The sequence below is a fragment of the Sorex fumeus genome, unplaced genomic scaffold (genome assembly GCF_029834395.1).
Source record: "Sorex fumeus unplaced genomic scaffold, SorFum_2.1 ptg000072l, whole genome shotgun sequence".
Taxonomy (NCBI): Eukaryota; Metazoa; Chordata; class Mammalia; order Eulipotyphla; family Soricidae; genus Sorex; species Sorex fumeus.
This window is the reverse complement of record NW_026606129.1, coordinates 18,233,081-18,247,755: the sequence shown is the minus strand read 5'-3', so window position 1 is coordinate 18,247,755 and position 14,675 is coordinate 18,233,081. Positions and strand designations below refer to the sequence as shown.

The window sequence follows — 14,675 nt, the reverse complement described above, 5'->3', positions numbered from 1 at the left end:
GGGTACTCTGGTAGTGGATGTGGTGCTGGAATGTTGTAGACATAAATCTCAACCACCAGCATATCTGTAAAATTGTTAACCATATTGCTAAAAAGAATTTTTTTCAAGTTCAGTTTAGATAAAATTAATAGAATGTTGTCATTATAGCTAGGTGGTAGACATGTGGGAGTTCGTTTTTTAAAGTTTCCATGAGATTTGAAAGGATTTTTTTTTTTGGAGGGGGCCACACCTCACACTTGGTGGTGCTCAGGGTATACTCCTGGCTCTGTGCACAAGGATCATTTCTGGTGATGTTTCAGGAAACATGTGCTCAGGGGACCCATCCCCTCATATGTGCTCTTTTGAAGATCCAGTTTTCCTACAAGCTTTCAATTTCCAAACCTAACTCTCAGGTCCCAAGAAGCAAGGGAGCAGGCTCGTCAAACAGGACTTGAAAGAAAAGCACACTCAACATGGAATGAAAAGTGTGTTTAAGTTATGTTTACTGAGTATAAGAGATATGTGCTGCTGTTAATTCACAGACAGCCACACACAAAACCATATTCTCAGATGGTTCGATGTAAGGAGATGTCTTCCCCCACCTAAGGAGAAAGAAAGTCTTTATTGGCCAATTAATTTAAGGTACATTGTGACATCATCAAACAGTCATTTATAAAAGAAAGCCAATCTTGGTCAAGAGCAGCTCACTCAATGAAGCCTTTGTCAAAAAAAAAACAAAAAAAGTGAATTGCCAAAGTCTGTTCACTGACTTTTCCATGCTCACCAGGCTGGTCATGGAATTTTCAGCCTTCAAAAATGCGACCAAATCTGGGTAGCTTCTTCCTGCCATAGTTGACACAGCCTCGCCGTTTCCTGACTGGCCGCCCATTGCTGGCTTCTCTCCCTCCCTCTGCCTGCCTCCTACCACCACTTCTCAAAGCAGATGTGTTCTCTGGGAACCTGGCTGGCTTCCAGTTGCTTGGAGAAAAAGTCTGTCATTAGAGGTGGGCCACAGATATAGAACAACGTTTCTTTGGAAATATGATCCCTTAGCTGCTTCTCAGTTATTCTTCCTTCTGCCAACAACAACAAACAACAACAACAACAACTTGAATAATCGTCAGTGGGAACCTGACATGTTTGCATTGCAGGAAGGGAGGCCCAGCTACAACCTGGCCTCCCAGTGTTTATTGTCAGGGTCACAAACACAAAAGTTTAGTGGGGTCCTGGGCACCCCCACCATGCTGGTGGAGTTAAGGGCTGTGGACTCCAGCAGGAGCCTTCACAGGTTGCCTAACGTGGTGACAAGCAAAGTTGAGGGAGCAAGAGAGCTCATCTTAGGGTGCTCTTCAGATCAGACAGCTAGTTTATTGATGTCGGGGAGAGATTCAGAAGGGCTGCCAGCCAGTGAATAAAGTGAATAAAGAAAAATTCTTCTTTTGGAAGAATCCTTCCGAGCAGGTGAAACTCAGACTGTCATGAAATAAAGGAAGAATGGAATTGACTGGGCCAAAGCAGGACTAGAAATCCTGTATACAGCGACTTAAAGTGACGTGTGCAGACTCGGTGGGGAGGGAGGTGGGGGAAGCATTTTTGACATGGCTGGGAGGGAACCTATGGATGGCAACTTCACCTCCCCATTTCCTGGGATGAACCCTCTCTCCACCCCCAAGGGGGTCACATTCCCAGCCAGAACTCCCAATGCGCAGTGTCCGACCAAAGCACGCACGGGCACAGCCTCAGTCAAAACAGCTGCGGGGGACTCACCCGTGATGTACAGCTTGAGGTCTGAGCTGATTTGTGTAGTCTGCTTGGTAACATGCAAACTGCATGCAATCTTCTCAGGAAATTCATTTACTAAATCGAGGATATTTTGCTGGAATGTCAAACATATTTGGTCACACTACGATTCTGGAAAAATCAAAACAGATGTGCACCAACCACCGCCGCCGCCCCTCCACTCCCATCCCGTCCACACGGGGCACGCATACGCCCCACTTCCAAGAGCCCGCTGCCTCGATGGATGGCCGGGCCCTGCACGCGGAGGACAAGGGGCGAGCTGGCTGCCGCTGAAATCTGAATATGCTAACAAGCATATTACGAACTCTCCGGGAGGGGTTTTGTTTTTTATCTTTTTCCCTTTTTTCTCCAGCCTTGGCAATTAGGCAGCAGTTTCACTGACCACAGTTGTGTCTTTTAACTGGTTTTATTCTTTTGTTCATCCTCGCAGCTGCAGAGTGAAAGCTTTCTCCATCAAATGTACTTAATTTCAACAGAGGCAACGACAACGACGACAGGAGGGGGGATGGGACGGGGTGAGGGTGTGTGTGGGGGGGTTTCCATTTATCCAGCAGGGTCCCAACTGTGGTGCCTCACCTACTCCTGCAGCTCCGAAGCCCCCTGACTCTCTGGAAGCTCCACGGAGACAGCCATGCCCTCTGCCTCAGTCTCCCGCCTTGCTCTAAGAGGCCTGCTTACCACTGGGCCTACTAAAACTGCCTGAATAGGATGTGCCGGTGTGTCCTTCAGTGGACATCAGAATCCTTAGCCACCTTTTGTTGGAACTGGGGAGACCCCTCTGTTGGGTAACATTGCTTTGTCCTTCAAGAAGCTTAGGTTTTATCTGGTTACACCCATCAATCTGGTTACACCCACCACAGTGCTCCAGAGGCACTTCCACTTCCATTGTGTTTACATGTAAACATGTAAACAGTCTTTCCTATGCTCTCCTTCCCACCCAGTTAATCAGCTTTCCCCTTAATCAGACTTTGTTAATTTGTAAGATCAGTTTCCCAGAAATCTATGATTTTATATGTATGAGTGAAATATTGCCTTTCTCCTCTCCCTATGCCTTATGAATAGTTTACCTTAAAGTAATATCCTTTTTGTATAGATACAGGAAGACCGTTAACATTATGCTTTGTAACTTAGGATTTGATTGGCCTTGAATATTATTCACTCCTGGGCATCTTTCTCGACTTAAGCCTCAGTTGCCCTTAGTTCCTAACACCCCAAAAGCAGGGTCCCGACGAGGGACTGAATGGACCCAGGGCAAGCAGTGAGCTACCCTGGCAGCGAAATGGGCCAGGCCAAGGTGCCACGATTCTTGGAACGATAGCACAGCGGGTAGGGCGTTCGCCTTACACGCGGCCAACATGGCCGACCCGAGTTCGATTCCTCTGCCCCTCTCGGAGAGCCCGGCAAGCTGCCGAGAGTATTCGATATGCCAGACACAGTAACAACAAAGTCTCCAATGGAGACGTTACTGGGCCCGCTCGAGCAAATCGACGATCAATGGGAGGGCCTTTACCTTTACCTTAAGTTAAGAGTTTGATCATGGACAAATGCTGTCATGATCCAAGGTAACGACAAGACTAGGATCCTGCTAGGGGTGGGAAAGACTATCTGGCCTGAGCACCGTAGTCTGAGATCAAGATGGCCCTAGGAGAGCAATTCTATAAGTTTAAGATATTTCTTACTGTATCCATACAAAATGATTTATATTATATTCTTGTATGCTTGTCGGACAAGGAGAGGAGAGGCACGCCCATGGGATTCTGCTCTAGGGTGGGTCCTCCTGCTAAGGAAGGATCTGTCCTAGGAGCGGTCTTCCCTGAGGCTAAGATTTCTACCCCTGTTGATCTCCACCCCTATTGATTGTGACCACACCTATGTGTATTTGTTCCCCCAATTCCTCATGGGGAGAGGATTTAACTGTACTGTAGGAGTGAGACAGGGGCAGAAGGATGAAGAGAGTTCATAGAGGATCAGAAGAGAGAGGAGGATGAAGTGGGGTGGAGAAGGAGAATGAAGTAGCTGGAGGAGGAAGAATGGGGGGCAGAGAGAGACGGGGAGAGACAGAAGGAGAGATGAGGAGAGAATCAGAATAAACTACGACTAATACCTACCAGCCTGGCCCTCGTTCCTTCCTCTGCCTGACCATCGCCATCGACCTCTCCGGGGTGGGAGAAGGGTGAGACTACCGAATGCAGGTGACGGGAGAGATAGAGCCACCGCCGCTGTGGGTGCCGAGCCACCTATCTTGTGTGAGTTTACACACCCCTCAGGGTTGTGGAGATTCCCTGCAGCCCCCCTCCACCGTGAGACAGCCCCGTGTCTCTCACCTTAAACAGAAGCTCGCTGGTATTCTTCGCGCTGTACAAGAGTCTGATCCGCCCCGTCTCGTAGCCGCTTCCTTTGTTTGCGTGTTCTCTGTGGAGGTCGGCCGCGTGCCGCAGGATGGAGAGCAGAGGGTTAATGCCGACTCCCCCCGCAATCAGCACAAGGTTTCTCGAGGCATCTGTAGGTTGAGGGTCAAAGTAGAACTCTCCGCCCACTCTCAGGGCCACTTCGGAGTCCAGGGTGCACTGAGGCCGGGGAGAAGAGAGCCTTTAGTCCCCTGAGCACAGGAAGGCCACCACATGCGGCCCTGTGCAAGCGCCCACGCCCGTATCCAGAACTTTCCTTGGATGCACGAGGCAGGGCTTGCTCTCCCTTCTCCCAGGGCACTGGGCATTGTTTCCACTTTGTCCATGGCTGCCTCTGCCTAGTTGGTTAGGCCGCAGAGCCGCTCTGGTGCTGAGAAAAGGTAACCGCTTTGGTAATTTGGCCCTGTGTTCAGTCTTTAAAACAGGACATGGTGGGGCTGGAGCGACTGCACAGTGGGTAGGGTGTTTGCCTTGCACGCAGCAGACCCAGGTTCAATTCCCAGCATCCCATAGGGTCCCCTGAGCACTGCCAGGAGTAATTCCTTAGTGCAGAGCCAGGAGTAACCCCTGTGCATCACTAGGTGTGACCCAAAAAGCCAAAAAATAAAATAAAAATAAATAGGACATGGGGTGAGGAAAGTTGTTGTGGGGGGTCTCGGGTTCCAAGTATGGGTTTCCTTTGGTCAGGTGTGTTCTGGTCCAAGCTGTGAGCTGAGAGGGGCGGGACAGGGCGGCAGTCTTGATGCACCGGGTGAGCGAGCTCGGTGTCAGCTGGGCTTCCTCGTGGCCCCTTGCAGGACGTGGTCAGCCAGAGCACTCAGGTTTCGGCCAGCCATGTGGTCCTGGGTGATAATGTCCCCAGAGCCCAAGCCACTAGAGAGACTTCACAGGAAGGGCTGGGAACCCCGCATCACGCACATGTATAAAGCAGGGCTGAGGAGGTTCCACTCATAGCGGAAACTCAGGAGGGGAAGGCACCTGTGTGTCACGAGGGGAGACCTGTGGGGTCCCCTTCTTCCTGTCACAGTATGCCCTGACATGCAGCAGGCAGAGCAAGAGATCCCAGAGGTCCTGGGTCGTGAGAGCTGCCCCAACTTATTGGCAGGTAAGTCCTGCAGCAATGCTGAGAGTCGGTTTCTACAGGCTCTACAGGTTTCTACGTCCTGGTTTGAAACCAGCCACGGCAGGAGGGTGCACAGCACAGACGCCAACAAACATGCTGCCGCTCAGGCCTGCACTCAGAGCTCTGGTCTAGTGGAGCACCATCCCCTGTGAGTCCAGGGCTGGCCAGGGAGGGTCAGACACATAGCGGGAAATAGGCCGAAGTGCTGGAGATCAAACCCAGGGTTTCCTACACAAGCAAGGCATGAAGTCTAGCTCCAAGTCGCACTCTTCTGCCCGAGGTCCCAGTACCTCTTACAAAACCTGCCTTGTAAGATCTGGTACACTCTGAATTTTGCAGGATGCAGCCATGAGGCCAACTTCCACACCACTGGCTTCCAACCTCCACCGAGCATATTGGCTGTTCTGGAAAACCACAACATCCCTGTTGGTCACATGCGTACATGGTCCTTCCCCCACGACATGGTGTATGATCTGCCACTTGGACAGGGCATTCACCTTGACCCCACACTGTGGAACAGTCACCATCCCCTCCTCTGCCTCCATACCACCTTCTTGATCTGATGTTCCCTTTCCTCTACTTTCCCTCTGCATCAAGGACAGAAGTTAGCTCTCTTTGATGTTCCTCTGTATTGATCATATGAATTGTGAATTTCATCTTAGGAGAGCTCTAGAAAGGGGGCACTGGCTCCGACCTGGCTGAGGGGCCTGAGTTTTAGAGGTCAGCATGCTGATCAAAAAGTCAGAAGACTGAAATTTAACCAGCCAGCCCTGGAAGTCTGCTGGGCCTCCGTGGGATGGCCTCTGGAAAACGGGCAGCCATGGCTTGGGGAAGGCACTGGGGCTGCCACAGTCTCTGTCACAGGGTCGTGGAAATCATCACTGAAGTCTGAGAGGGTGCCTACTTCCTCCCCTCACTGACAACTGCACATGGAGCAGAGTGTGGGGCCACTGCACACTCCCGACAATGATCAAGCAGACAAACGCCCTCCTAAACCGTGACGACATGCTTCTAAGACCCCCTCAAGGTGCACATTCAGCCCTCACTTCTCAGCCCCTTTTATGGCAGGTAGACGTTTAAGTACTTTGTGCCATTCTCTGGATTTGAGCCTTATGACTTAAGAACTCATCTTAGAGGAAATCTATGGGGAAAAGGGAAATGATTAGGACTCACAATCTCTGTTATTTTTGGTAAAGAGCTGGTAAGTGAATGGAAACCCTTTCTCTGAGGGCTGAGGGATGGTAGTGAGAAGCCCGCACCAAATTAAATAAGAAGGAGAATTTTACATGAGTGATGCGAAGTGGGTTCTCACTTCAGGGGTAAAGGGGAGGATGTGTGACACCCAGTGGTGCTCACGGCTTACTCCTACCATTATGCTCAGGGATCACTCCTGGCAGTGCTCAGGGGACGATATGCAGTGCTTTGGTCTGAAGCAGGGTTGGCTGCATGCAAAGCAAATGCCTTAATCCTGTTCTTATTCTCATCCCCACCTCTCTCTAGCTATTCTATTTCTCTCTTTATCTCTCTGTCTCTGTCTCTGTCTGTCTCTCTCTTTCTCTGTTCTCATTTTTGACAAGGGGAATTAGCTGCAAGGATGCATTCTGACAGGAGTAACTAAAATCTCGGATTTTCTATATCCTAGAGAGCAAAGTGCTTTAAAATGTGCAGCGCCTCTGCCTAACACTGAGAATGGACTTCCTCTCTCTGCCCTCTGCACCCCCAACCTACACTTGCCTGCACAATTCCCGCTTTCCTGAGGCACAAGAAACTAAAGGAGACAAGAGATGAAAGAGAAACAATTCTCTCCGATGGTCCTTAGCAATGACAACAGGCAACGCCTCTGGTTATTGTTTTGAAGAGACCAGAGTCCTTTCAACCCCAAAGTTGGCAGGAAAACACATCCAGGAAAATGGGACTCCCCCAGAGTCTGTCATCTCTTTAGCAACAAAATCGTCTTTAGGAGACTTAGTTTCTAATTTGCCAGCACCTGGAAAGAATCAAAAGTCACTGTTGTTTCTTGTGGAACCAGAAAAGCTCCGAATTGGGTGAGCGCAAGACTCAAAGTCTTGGACTGCAGAGCTTGGAGTGAAGCTCACTGCCCCCCGGACGTAGCTCCGGGTCCCATCTGGCTAGAGACTTGCTACTTGCCAAGTAAACAACCCTTCCTTGGTACTTGCAGTCCGACACACAATAGCTGCCTAGATCCCTTTCCCATGCCAGAAGCTTGAGCCAAGGCAGATAAAATAAAGGAAGACATTTCCAGCACTTTATGCCCTGTCCCCACGGAGCAGTCTACGGCCACCCAGAACACTCACATGCCTCCATTGTCCACCTTAATAGCTTAATAAGACAAATCCTCAGGAGGGAGGAAAAAAAGGCACCAGAGATGGTTCCAAGCACAATCTGCCCTCATCAAGACTGTCTGCAGCCCCCACAGGCAGAGTGGAGCAGGCCGTACAATTAGGCTGTGCGTTCAAGCAGTTCTCGACGGAGATTTCCTACCGCCTCCAAGAGTAAGTTCCTCCATTAAAATGCCAATGAGGCATGAAACCAAGCAGGGCACTGTGGACCAGGCAAGAATGGGCAGGGGCCAAGAGGGATGCTGGCAGTGAGGGGAGGGGTTGCACACTCACAGCAGGGGTGCTGAGCTGGTTGTAACCCTGAGCATGGGGACACCAGGACACCTGGCTGGCATTATGCAAAAACACTCAGAGAAGACAGTGATGGGTGGGAAGTCCAAGGAGATGGCACTGAGGAAGGAGGCAGCTGAGGCCACACGCCAAAGGGGGACTCCATGAGAAGCGTCAACATGACCATGTCCACTCCCAAGGGGAACGCGAAGACAGACACTCAAGGGTCCTGAAGGGGCACGCAGTGACATAAGAAACACAGAGGAGGCTATGTGCATAAGTGCCCTTCTAGATTCTTCTACTTTTACTGTTAAAGTGACCTCGTGCTATAACTCCCCCCCCTTTGGTGTCCAGTTCTATGAATTTTGTAGGCAGATCTGTGCCAATGACTACCTCTGTCAAGATACACAACAGTTCCATCACCCCCAAAAGCTCCCTCCCCAAACCCTCTAGTCCATCATGCTCACCCCTATGCCTGTGATCGTTGTTTCACTGTTGTATTTTGTCTTCTAGAATGCGATAAGAATGTTATGCTCGGGATGGTAGATGCGTGCTGAAAGTAGATTATAGACCAAACATGATGGCTACTTACTACCTATATTGCAAACCATAACACCCAAAAGGAGAGAGAGAGCAAGAGGTAATGTGCCTGCCACCGAGGTGGGGGGTAGGGGGATGGAGTGGGAGTGTCAGGAGGGATGCTGGGAACATTGGTGGTGGAGAATGGGCACTGGTGGAGGGATGGGTACTCGATCATTGTATGACTGATATGTAATCACAAAAGTTAATAAGTCTGTAACTGTATCTCAGATTCATTAAAAAATATATTTAAAAAAAAAGAGTGAGGGCTGGAGCAATAGCACAGCGGGTAGGGCGTTTGCCTTGCAGGCGGCCAACCCGGGTTCGATTCCCAGCATCCCATATGGTCCCCTGAGCACTTCCAGGGGTGGTTCCTGAGTGTAGAGCCAGGAGTAACTGCCAGATGTGACCCAAAAAGCCAAAAAAAAAAAAAAAAAAGAAAAGAAAGAGAGTGATAGGTTACATGGTACATAGTCCAAGGAGACTTGCTCCTATCACTCAACATTGAGACTCCAGAATCCACCCTGTTGGGGTACAAGAAGTTCACCCCTCTGAGGAACTGGACAAGGGCCCAATCCATGGGCTGAATATATTACAGTGTATTATTACTCACCTGGTGTGGAGTATTTGGGTTGTTTCCATTTTGGGGTACCACACCAGGATGCTTTTATTTTGTATTTATGACTAGAACTGCTAACAGCATCCATGTATAGGTTTTTAAACCAACAGAGCTTCTAGTTCTCCAGAATACATAGCAGGATACCAGGAAGTTAAATTATATATTTAACTTCATATGAAACTGTCAAAATGTTTTCCAGACTGCCTGTGGTACTGTTGCCTACCTGCTCCCAAGTGAGATAAGCCAAACAGGAACGTTTCCGTTGATTTGGATCGTTGTTGACAGTTGGCATTGTCCAAATTTACATTTTTACTCATTCTAATAAGCTCCTAGAGGTATCCCACTATGTATGGCTCTAATCTGCATTTTCCTAATGGTTAATGATGCCAGGTATCTTTTCACTGCATATTCATCCTCCTATCCTTCTGGGGGTCGGGGGCTGGGGGGCCGTACACTGCAGTGCTCAGTGACTACTCCTGGCGGTGCTTGGGAGATTATATGTGATGCTAGGGGTCAAACCAGGGTCTATCTCAGGCTAGGCAAATGCCTTAACCCTTGACTATTATCTCTCTAGACCTTTTTAGCAAAGTGTCTGTTCAATCCTGGCCCACTTTTAGATTTTGTTGCTTGTGTTCTTTTGAGAGTTTTTCATAAAATCCAATAAAATCCTTGATTGGAGAGCTGAGAGAATTTCTCCTAGTCTGGAGTCTATTTAAAAAAAAAAAAAGATCCAGAGAACAGTGTGTTTTGCAACAACACGTCAATTTTGAATATAAAGTATGAGATTGAGGTCAAAGTTCCTTTTTTTAAACATATGTACATACAAATTCCAAATATGATTTCCCCAATGACCTTTGTGATAGAATTTCTCCTGTCTGTCACCAGTCCTGTGCAGCCCTTTGATAAAACCCCATTGTTCAGAGGCATTTGCTGGGAAGGCTTTTCTTTCGCCACTGAATTCCTTTAGCATCTTCTTGTCAAAAATTGAGTGATCACACGGGTGTCAATTTCTGAGCTCTTTATTCTGTTCCCTTGATCTATGGATCTGTCTCTTCACCAATACCATACTGTTCTGATTAATATGATTAATTTAGCTGTACTTCAATGATATTTGCATAATGTATTTACTACTACTTTACTTATTTTCTTCCAAACTGTTTCAAAATTCTACCTCCTTGGGCCCAAGTGATAGTACAGCTGGTAGGGCACTTGCCTCATATGCAGCCTGACCTAGGTTTAATCTTAGGCACCACATATGGTCCCCTGAGCCCTGTCAGGAGTGATTCCTGAGCACAGAGACAGGAGTAAGCCCCGAACGAAGTCAGGTATGGCCCAATTACAATTTTTTTAATTTAAAATAAAAAATGAAATTCTAAGTCCTTGCTCTCACAGATACACATTAGAACTGGTTTGCACATATCTATAAAAAGTCCAGCTGATGTCTGTTCACTGTTGTGACATCACTATTCATTTAAGAAGAATTGATTTCTGACTCTGTTGAGTTGTTCCAATCCATGATTACATGGTGTGGCTACACTTACTCATGGTTTTGATTTCTTTCATGTGACTTAAGATGAATAAGGATCTTTTCCAGATCAACTGTTTGTGAGAGGGGCGATGAGCCTCCAAAGCTGCATGCAAGGCAAACGCCCTACGACTGTGCTATCACTCCAGCCCGAGCCTCCAAAGCTAGCTGGCTTCCACAACACAAACGCTCTCTCCGACCACCACTGGGACTTCCTGCTTCCTACAGACATGAATTATCTGTGTGGCTCTTTGTTTACCATTCCTGAACTCAGTCGAATTGTGTCTAGCGGGGACCTTGAACTCAACCTTGTGCCCACACCTCTTTGCAGAGAATGGTAATGCTGAGAATTTAGCGAAGCTATTCCATGGTATTGCTGCCTTCGCATGCATTTCTGTTTCCATCAAACAGTCTGTGGGGGGCCTCAAACCGACACTGGCCGCAGATGCAAACACATGCCCTAGTTAACAGCCTGCAGAGCCACAAGTAAATGTAAGTGCCAGATATGATGTTCCCAACGGCCCGTGTGATAAGGAGCTGGCCCTGCCCCCCAGGGCCTTCTGAACATCTCCAGATAAAACCCCAATAGAGCTCGGTCTCTTTGCTTTAAATTGACTGGTCCTGCCTTAGCCCAGGAACCCCAAAACATTCCACCCATGGCCTCTAATGAAAGATTTATGTTCCAATGTCCCAGCACCCCCTACCCCCCGTCCCCACCCAGTTATCTCATTCTTGGTCCCTGTGTGAACCAGGTTTTCTCTCCCCAACTCTCTCCTCTCTCCTTCACCCCCAGTTAACTCTGGAGGCATACCATGGAGTTCCTCCAAGCCCTGTGAGTAAAAACTGGATTTCAGTTTCTCTTGTGGTCTCTTGAGGAGCCTGGAAGCTTACATCCCATACTCAGGAGCTCTACATAATGCATGAGAACGTAACGCAGTGGCCAGGGGGTACACATCCATGCCTCCATCCCCCCTCTTCTGTGTTTTCTGTGGGTGCTCTGTGAGGCCTGCTGCTGCAGTGCTCACTCTCTCTTGCTTATTCCCATGTGGTTCCTACAGAACTCAACAATTCTCTGTCAAATGCACTGGATGGAAAGTGTCTCCAAGCTCTACAGAAAAGAAATTTGGAGCTTGTATATTGTTTTCTTTGGTTGATTCATGATCATTTCCAGGAAAACGGGCTAAGGGTGGTGTTGGTGAAGTATCGGTACAGTCCATTCTTTGGGGGTAAACTTTGGGGAATAAACTTTGGGGAATAAGGAAATAGCTGTGGTGGGACAGAGTCCGTTGTTAAAAACAGAAGGCGCATGCTAGAAGCAAAGAGGAAGGCGGGGGGAAAAACGGAGGAGATAGTCCGACACAAAGGAGAAGTAACTCTCTGTTCTGAGCACAGTCTTTGTTATGTGAGTTCCAGCACGTAATGACAGGCAGTCTGTGGAGGGCTGTACTGAGCCCATGCTGAAGCAGGAGTTATTAACAGCAAATGTGAATTCTCTCTCAGGATCTGGAGTGAGGAGCTCTCCAGAGACCGAGCCAGGGAGACAATGGCACTGCGGATTAGGCAGTGCTTAGCCCGCTATGTAACCAGGCACTATCTCCCCCTCCAAATTAAGAAGGAATTTAGTTCTCTTTGCTTAGAAAGAGAAGTTTTATTTATTTTAGGACAAAGTAATTTGATTTGCAGATTTGCTATTAAACATGACACAGGTAAAGAGAGTCGGTTTTCAAAAACTTGCATGCAAAGGGAACTTGTTTCAACCCTAAAGTGTTCAACTGGATACTTTTTGGAAACCCAGAAGATATTCCCAGGTTCCCAGGTATCTCTGAATTAGCTTGAATGCTTCAAAAAGAGTCTGCCTTGAATCGGAGAGAGCATGAAGGGGTTCAGGCGCTTGCCTTGCAAACTGTTGACTCTGGTTTAATCCCCAACATATGATCCTCTAAGCACTGAGCCAGGAACCCCCCCAAGCAGCACTGCCAGCCGTGGCCCATCACCCCATACCACCCCCACCCCCAATCCACCCAAAATTCTGCCTCCTTGACCTTCCAGAATCAGAAATTTGGATACAGAGGAATCTCTGTGAGCAGGTACCCTTTTATGAAGTGAGTGAGCCGAACACAAATTTTGTGCCAGGCCCAGATTTCCCAGTTGAAGCAGGCAGTTTGCTCACCTGATTGTGAATCCAGAGGGAAGGCGGGTGGTTCGCATATTTCACTGCCAATTCTATCATCCTCTCTTGCTCTAACAGTTTGGGGCTGGAGCAGATTGAGAAACCACCAACCACAGACACCCCTGGGATAAAGAAATCAACCCTAAAAAGAAAAAGGCAAGAGGGGAAAAATTGACTAAAATTAATAAAGTGGCTATTATCACAACTTACATAAATATGAATTATAAAATCATTCCATGGACAGGTAAACTTCTACTTAGAAGACACAAACAACCAAGTTAGATTCAAGATAAAATAAAAATGCGAAGATTACTACAAGTGAGTGAGTAATTTTATTTATCTAATTACTGTTGTGAGTATAGTAGCATGTTTACAATAGTGTTAATGTTTGTAATTTTGATGTACAGTCACAATACACTTCCCACAAAGATAGGTTCAGAAGGATTCACTGGTGAAGTCTACCATTTAATAAGAATTAACCCTAATATTTCACAAATTATTTTTTTAAATCCCAGAAAGGTGCATTTTTTTTGGCTCACTCTGTGAAGCCAGTAACACCAAAATCAAAGAGAGATATCATAAGAAAAGAAACTATAGATCAGTATCTCTTGGGAATACAGATGTAAAAATTCTAGGAATATAAGGAATATAAGTGATTGAACATCTGACAATCACTGAAATATACAGCTTATTAGAATAAAGTACAAAAGCCAAATGACCATCTCAATAGACAAAGAAAGGGCATTTGACAAAATTCAACACCCTTACATTGAAAAAAAAAAGGCAAAATCAGAATCAATGGGAACACCCTCAATCTGCTAAGGAGCATCTAAAACCAACACCAGGACCAGAGCACTGGTAGTACAGTAGGTAAGGACGTTTGCCTTGCACTTGGCCAACCTGAGTTCTAATCCCCGGCATCCCATATGGTCCCCCAAGTACCTCCAGGAGTAATTCCTGAGTGCAGAGCCAGGAGTAAACCCTGAGCATCACTGGGTATGACCCAAAAACGCAAAATAAATAAAACCAACACCGACACCTAATGCCATTCTCAATGGTGAAATGAGTGGGTTTCCTCCAGAAGAAGAAAAGTAGACAAGTGCTCCCACCACTTCTACTCTGCACTGTATTAAAGTTAAGCTTCTTAAACTGTGGGTCACAACCCCACATAACCCTGCAACTCATAACTGAATGTGGAAGTCACACACACACACACACACACACACACACACACACAACCTGGCAACAGTGAAAGGAACGCTCAAAATTAATTCAAACTCAAAGTTGTAATGAATCTGCAGTGTTGCACACAGAACTTGTCATATTTCTCAGGCAAAACAGGGTCATGAGGGAAAAAGTTTAAAAAGCCCTTGTAGCTCCAGAGCTTCTAGATAAGGCAATTAAGCAATTAAGAAAATAAAGTAAGAGGCATGTAGACTGGAAGAAATATCAGATGACATGATGCGACACATTTAAAAAATCTGTGTAACCTACTATTAAGATATTAGGACTAAGCAAGTTCAACTGGGTTGAAGGAGACGAGATCAACATACATAAATCAACTGCATTTCTGGGCACAAGCAATGAATAATCTGAACATGACACTAAGAAAACTAATTCCCCTCATCATTGTGAAAGAGAATAAAATAACTTGGAATAAATTTAAGCAGTATCAATATTATAGTTGAATACTGATAACTACTATTTAAAAATAAAATTAAGCATCTAACAGAGGAACATTTCATGCTCATAAATAAGAAGACCTCATATTGTTAAGATGTCAATTCCACCCGAATTTATCCACGGGCCCAATGCCAATATCTATCAAAATCCTAACTGATT

General features: G+C 46.9%; 1 protein-coding gene across 4 annotated transcripts in view; it reads right to left on the bottom strand.

Moving 5' to 3' along the window:
- Positions 1-465: 465 nt before the first annotated feature.
- Positions 466-14,675, bottom strand: part of OXNAD1 (oxidoreductase NAD binding domain containing 1) — a 45,255-nt gene continuing 31,045 nt past the window's right edge. For all 4 annotated transcript variants that reach the window (XM_056129631.1, XM_056129630.1, XM_056129633.1 and 1 more), the window contains 4 exons: positions 12,834-12,975; positions 4,104-4,346; positions 1,747-1,855; positions 466-1,055 (listed from right to left, as the gene is read on the bottom strand). In XM_056129631.1, coding sequence (XP_055985606.1) covers positions 901-1,055; positions 1,747-1,855; positions 4,104-4,346; positions 12,834-12,975 — 649 coding nt within the window. In that variant the 3' untranslated portion in view covers positions 466-900. The remainder of the gene's footprint in view (positions 1,056-1,746; positions 1,856-4,103; positions 4,347-12,833; positions 12,976-14,675) is intronic.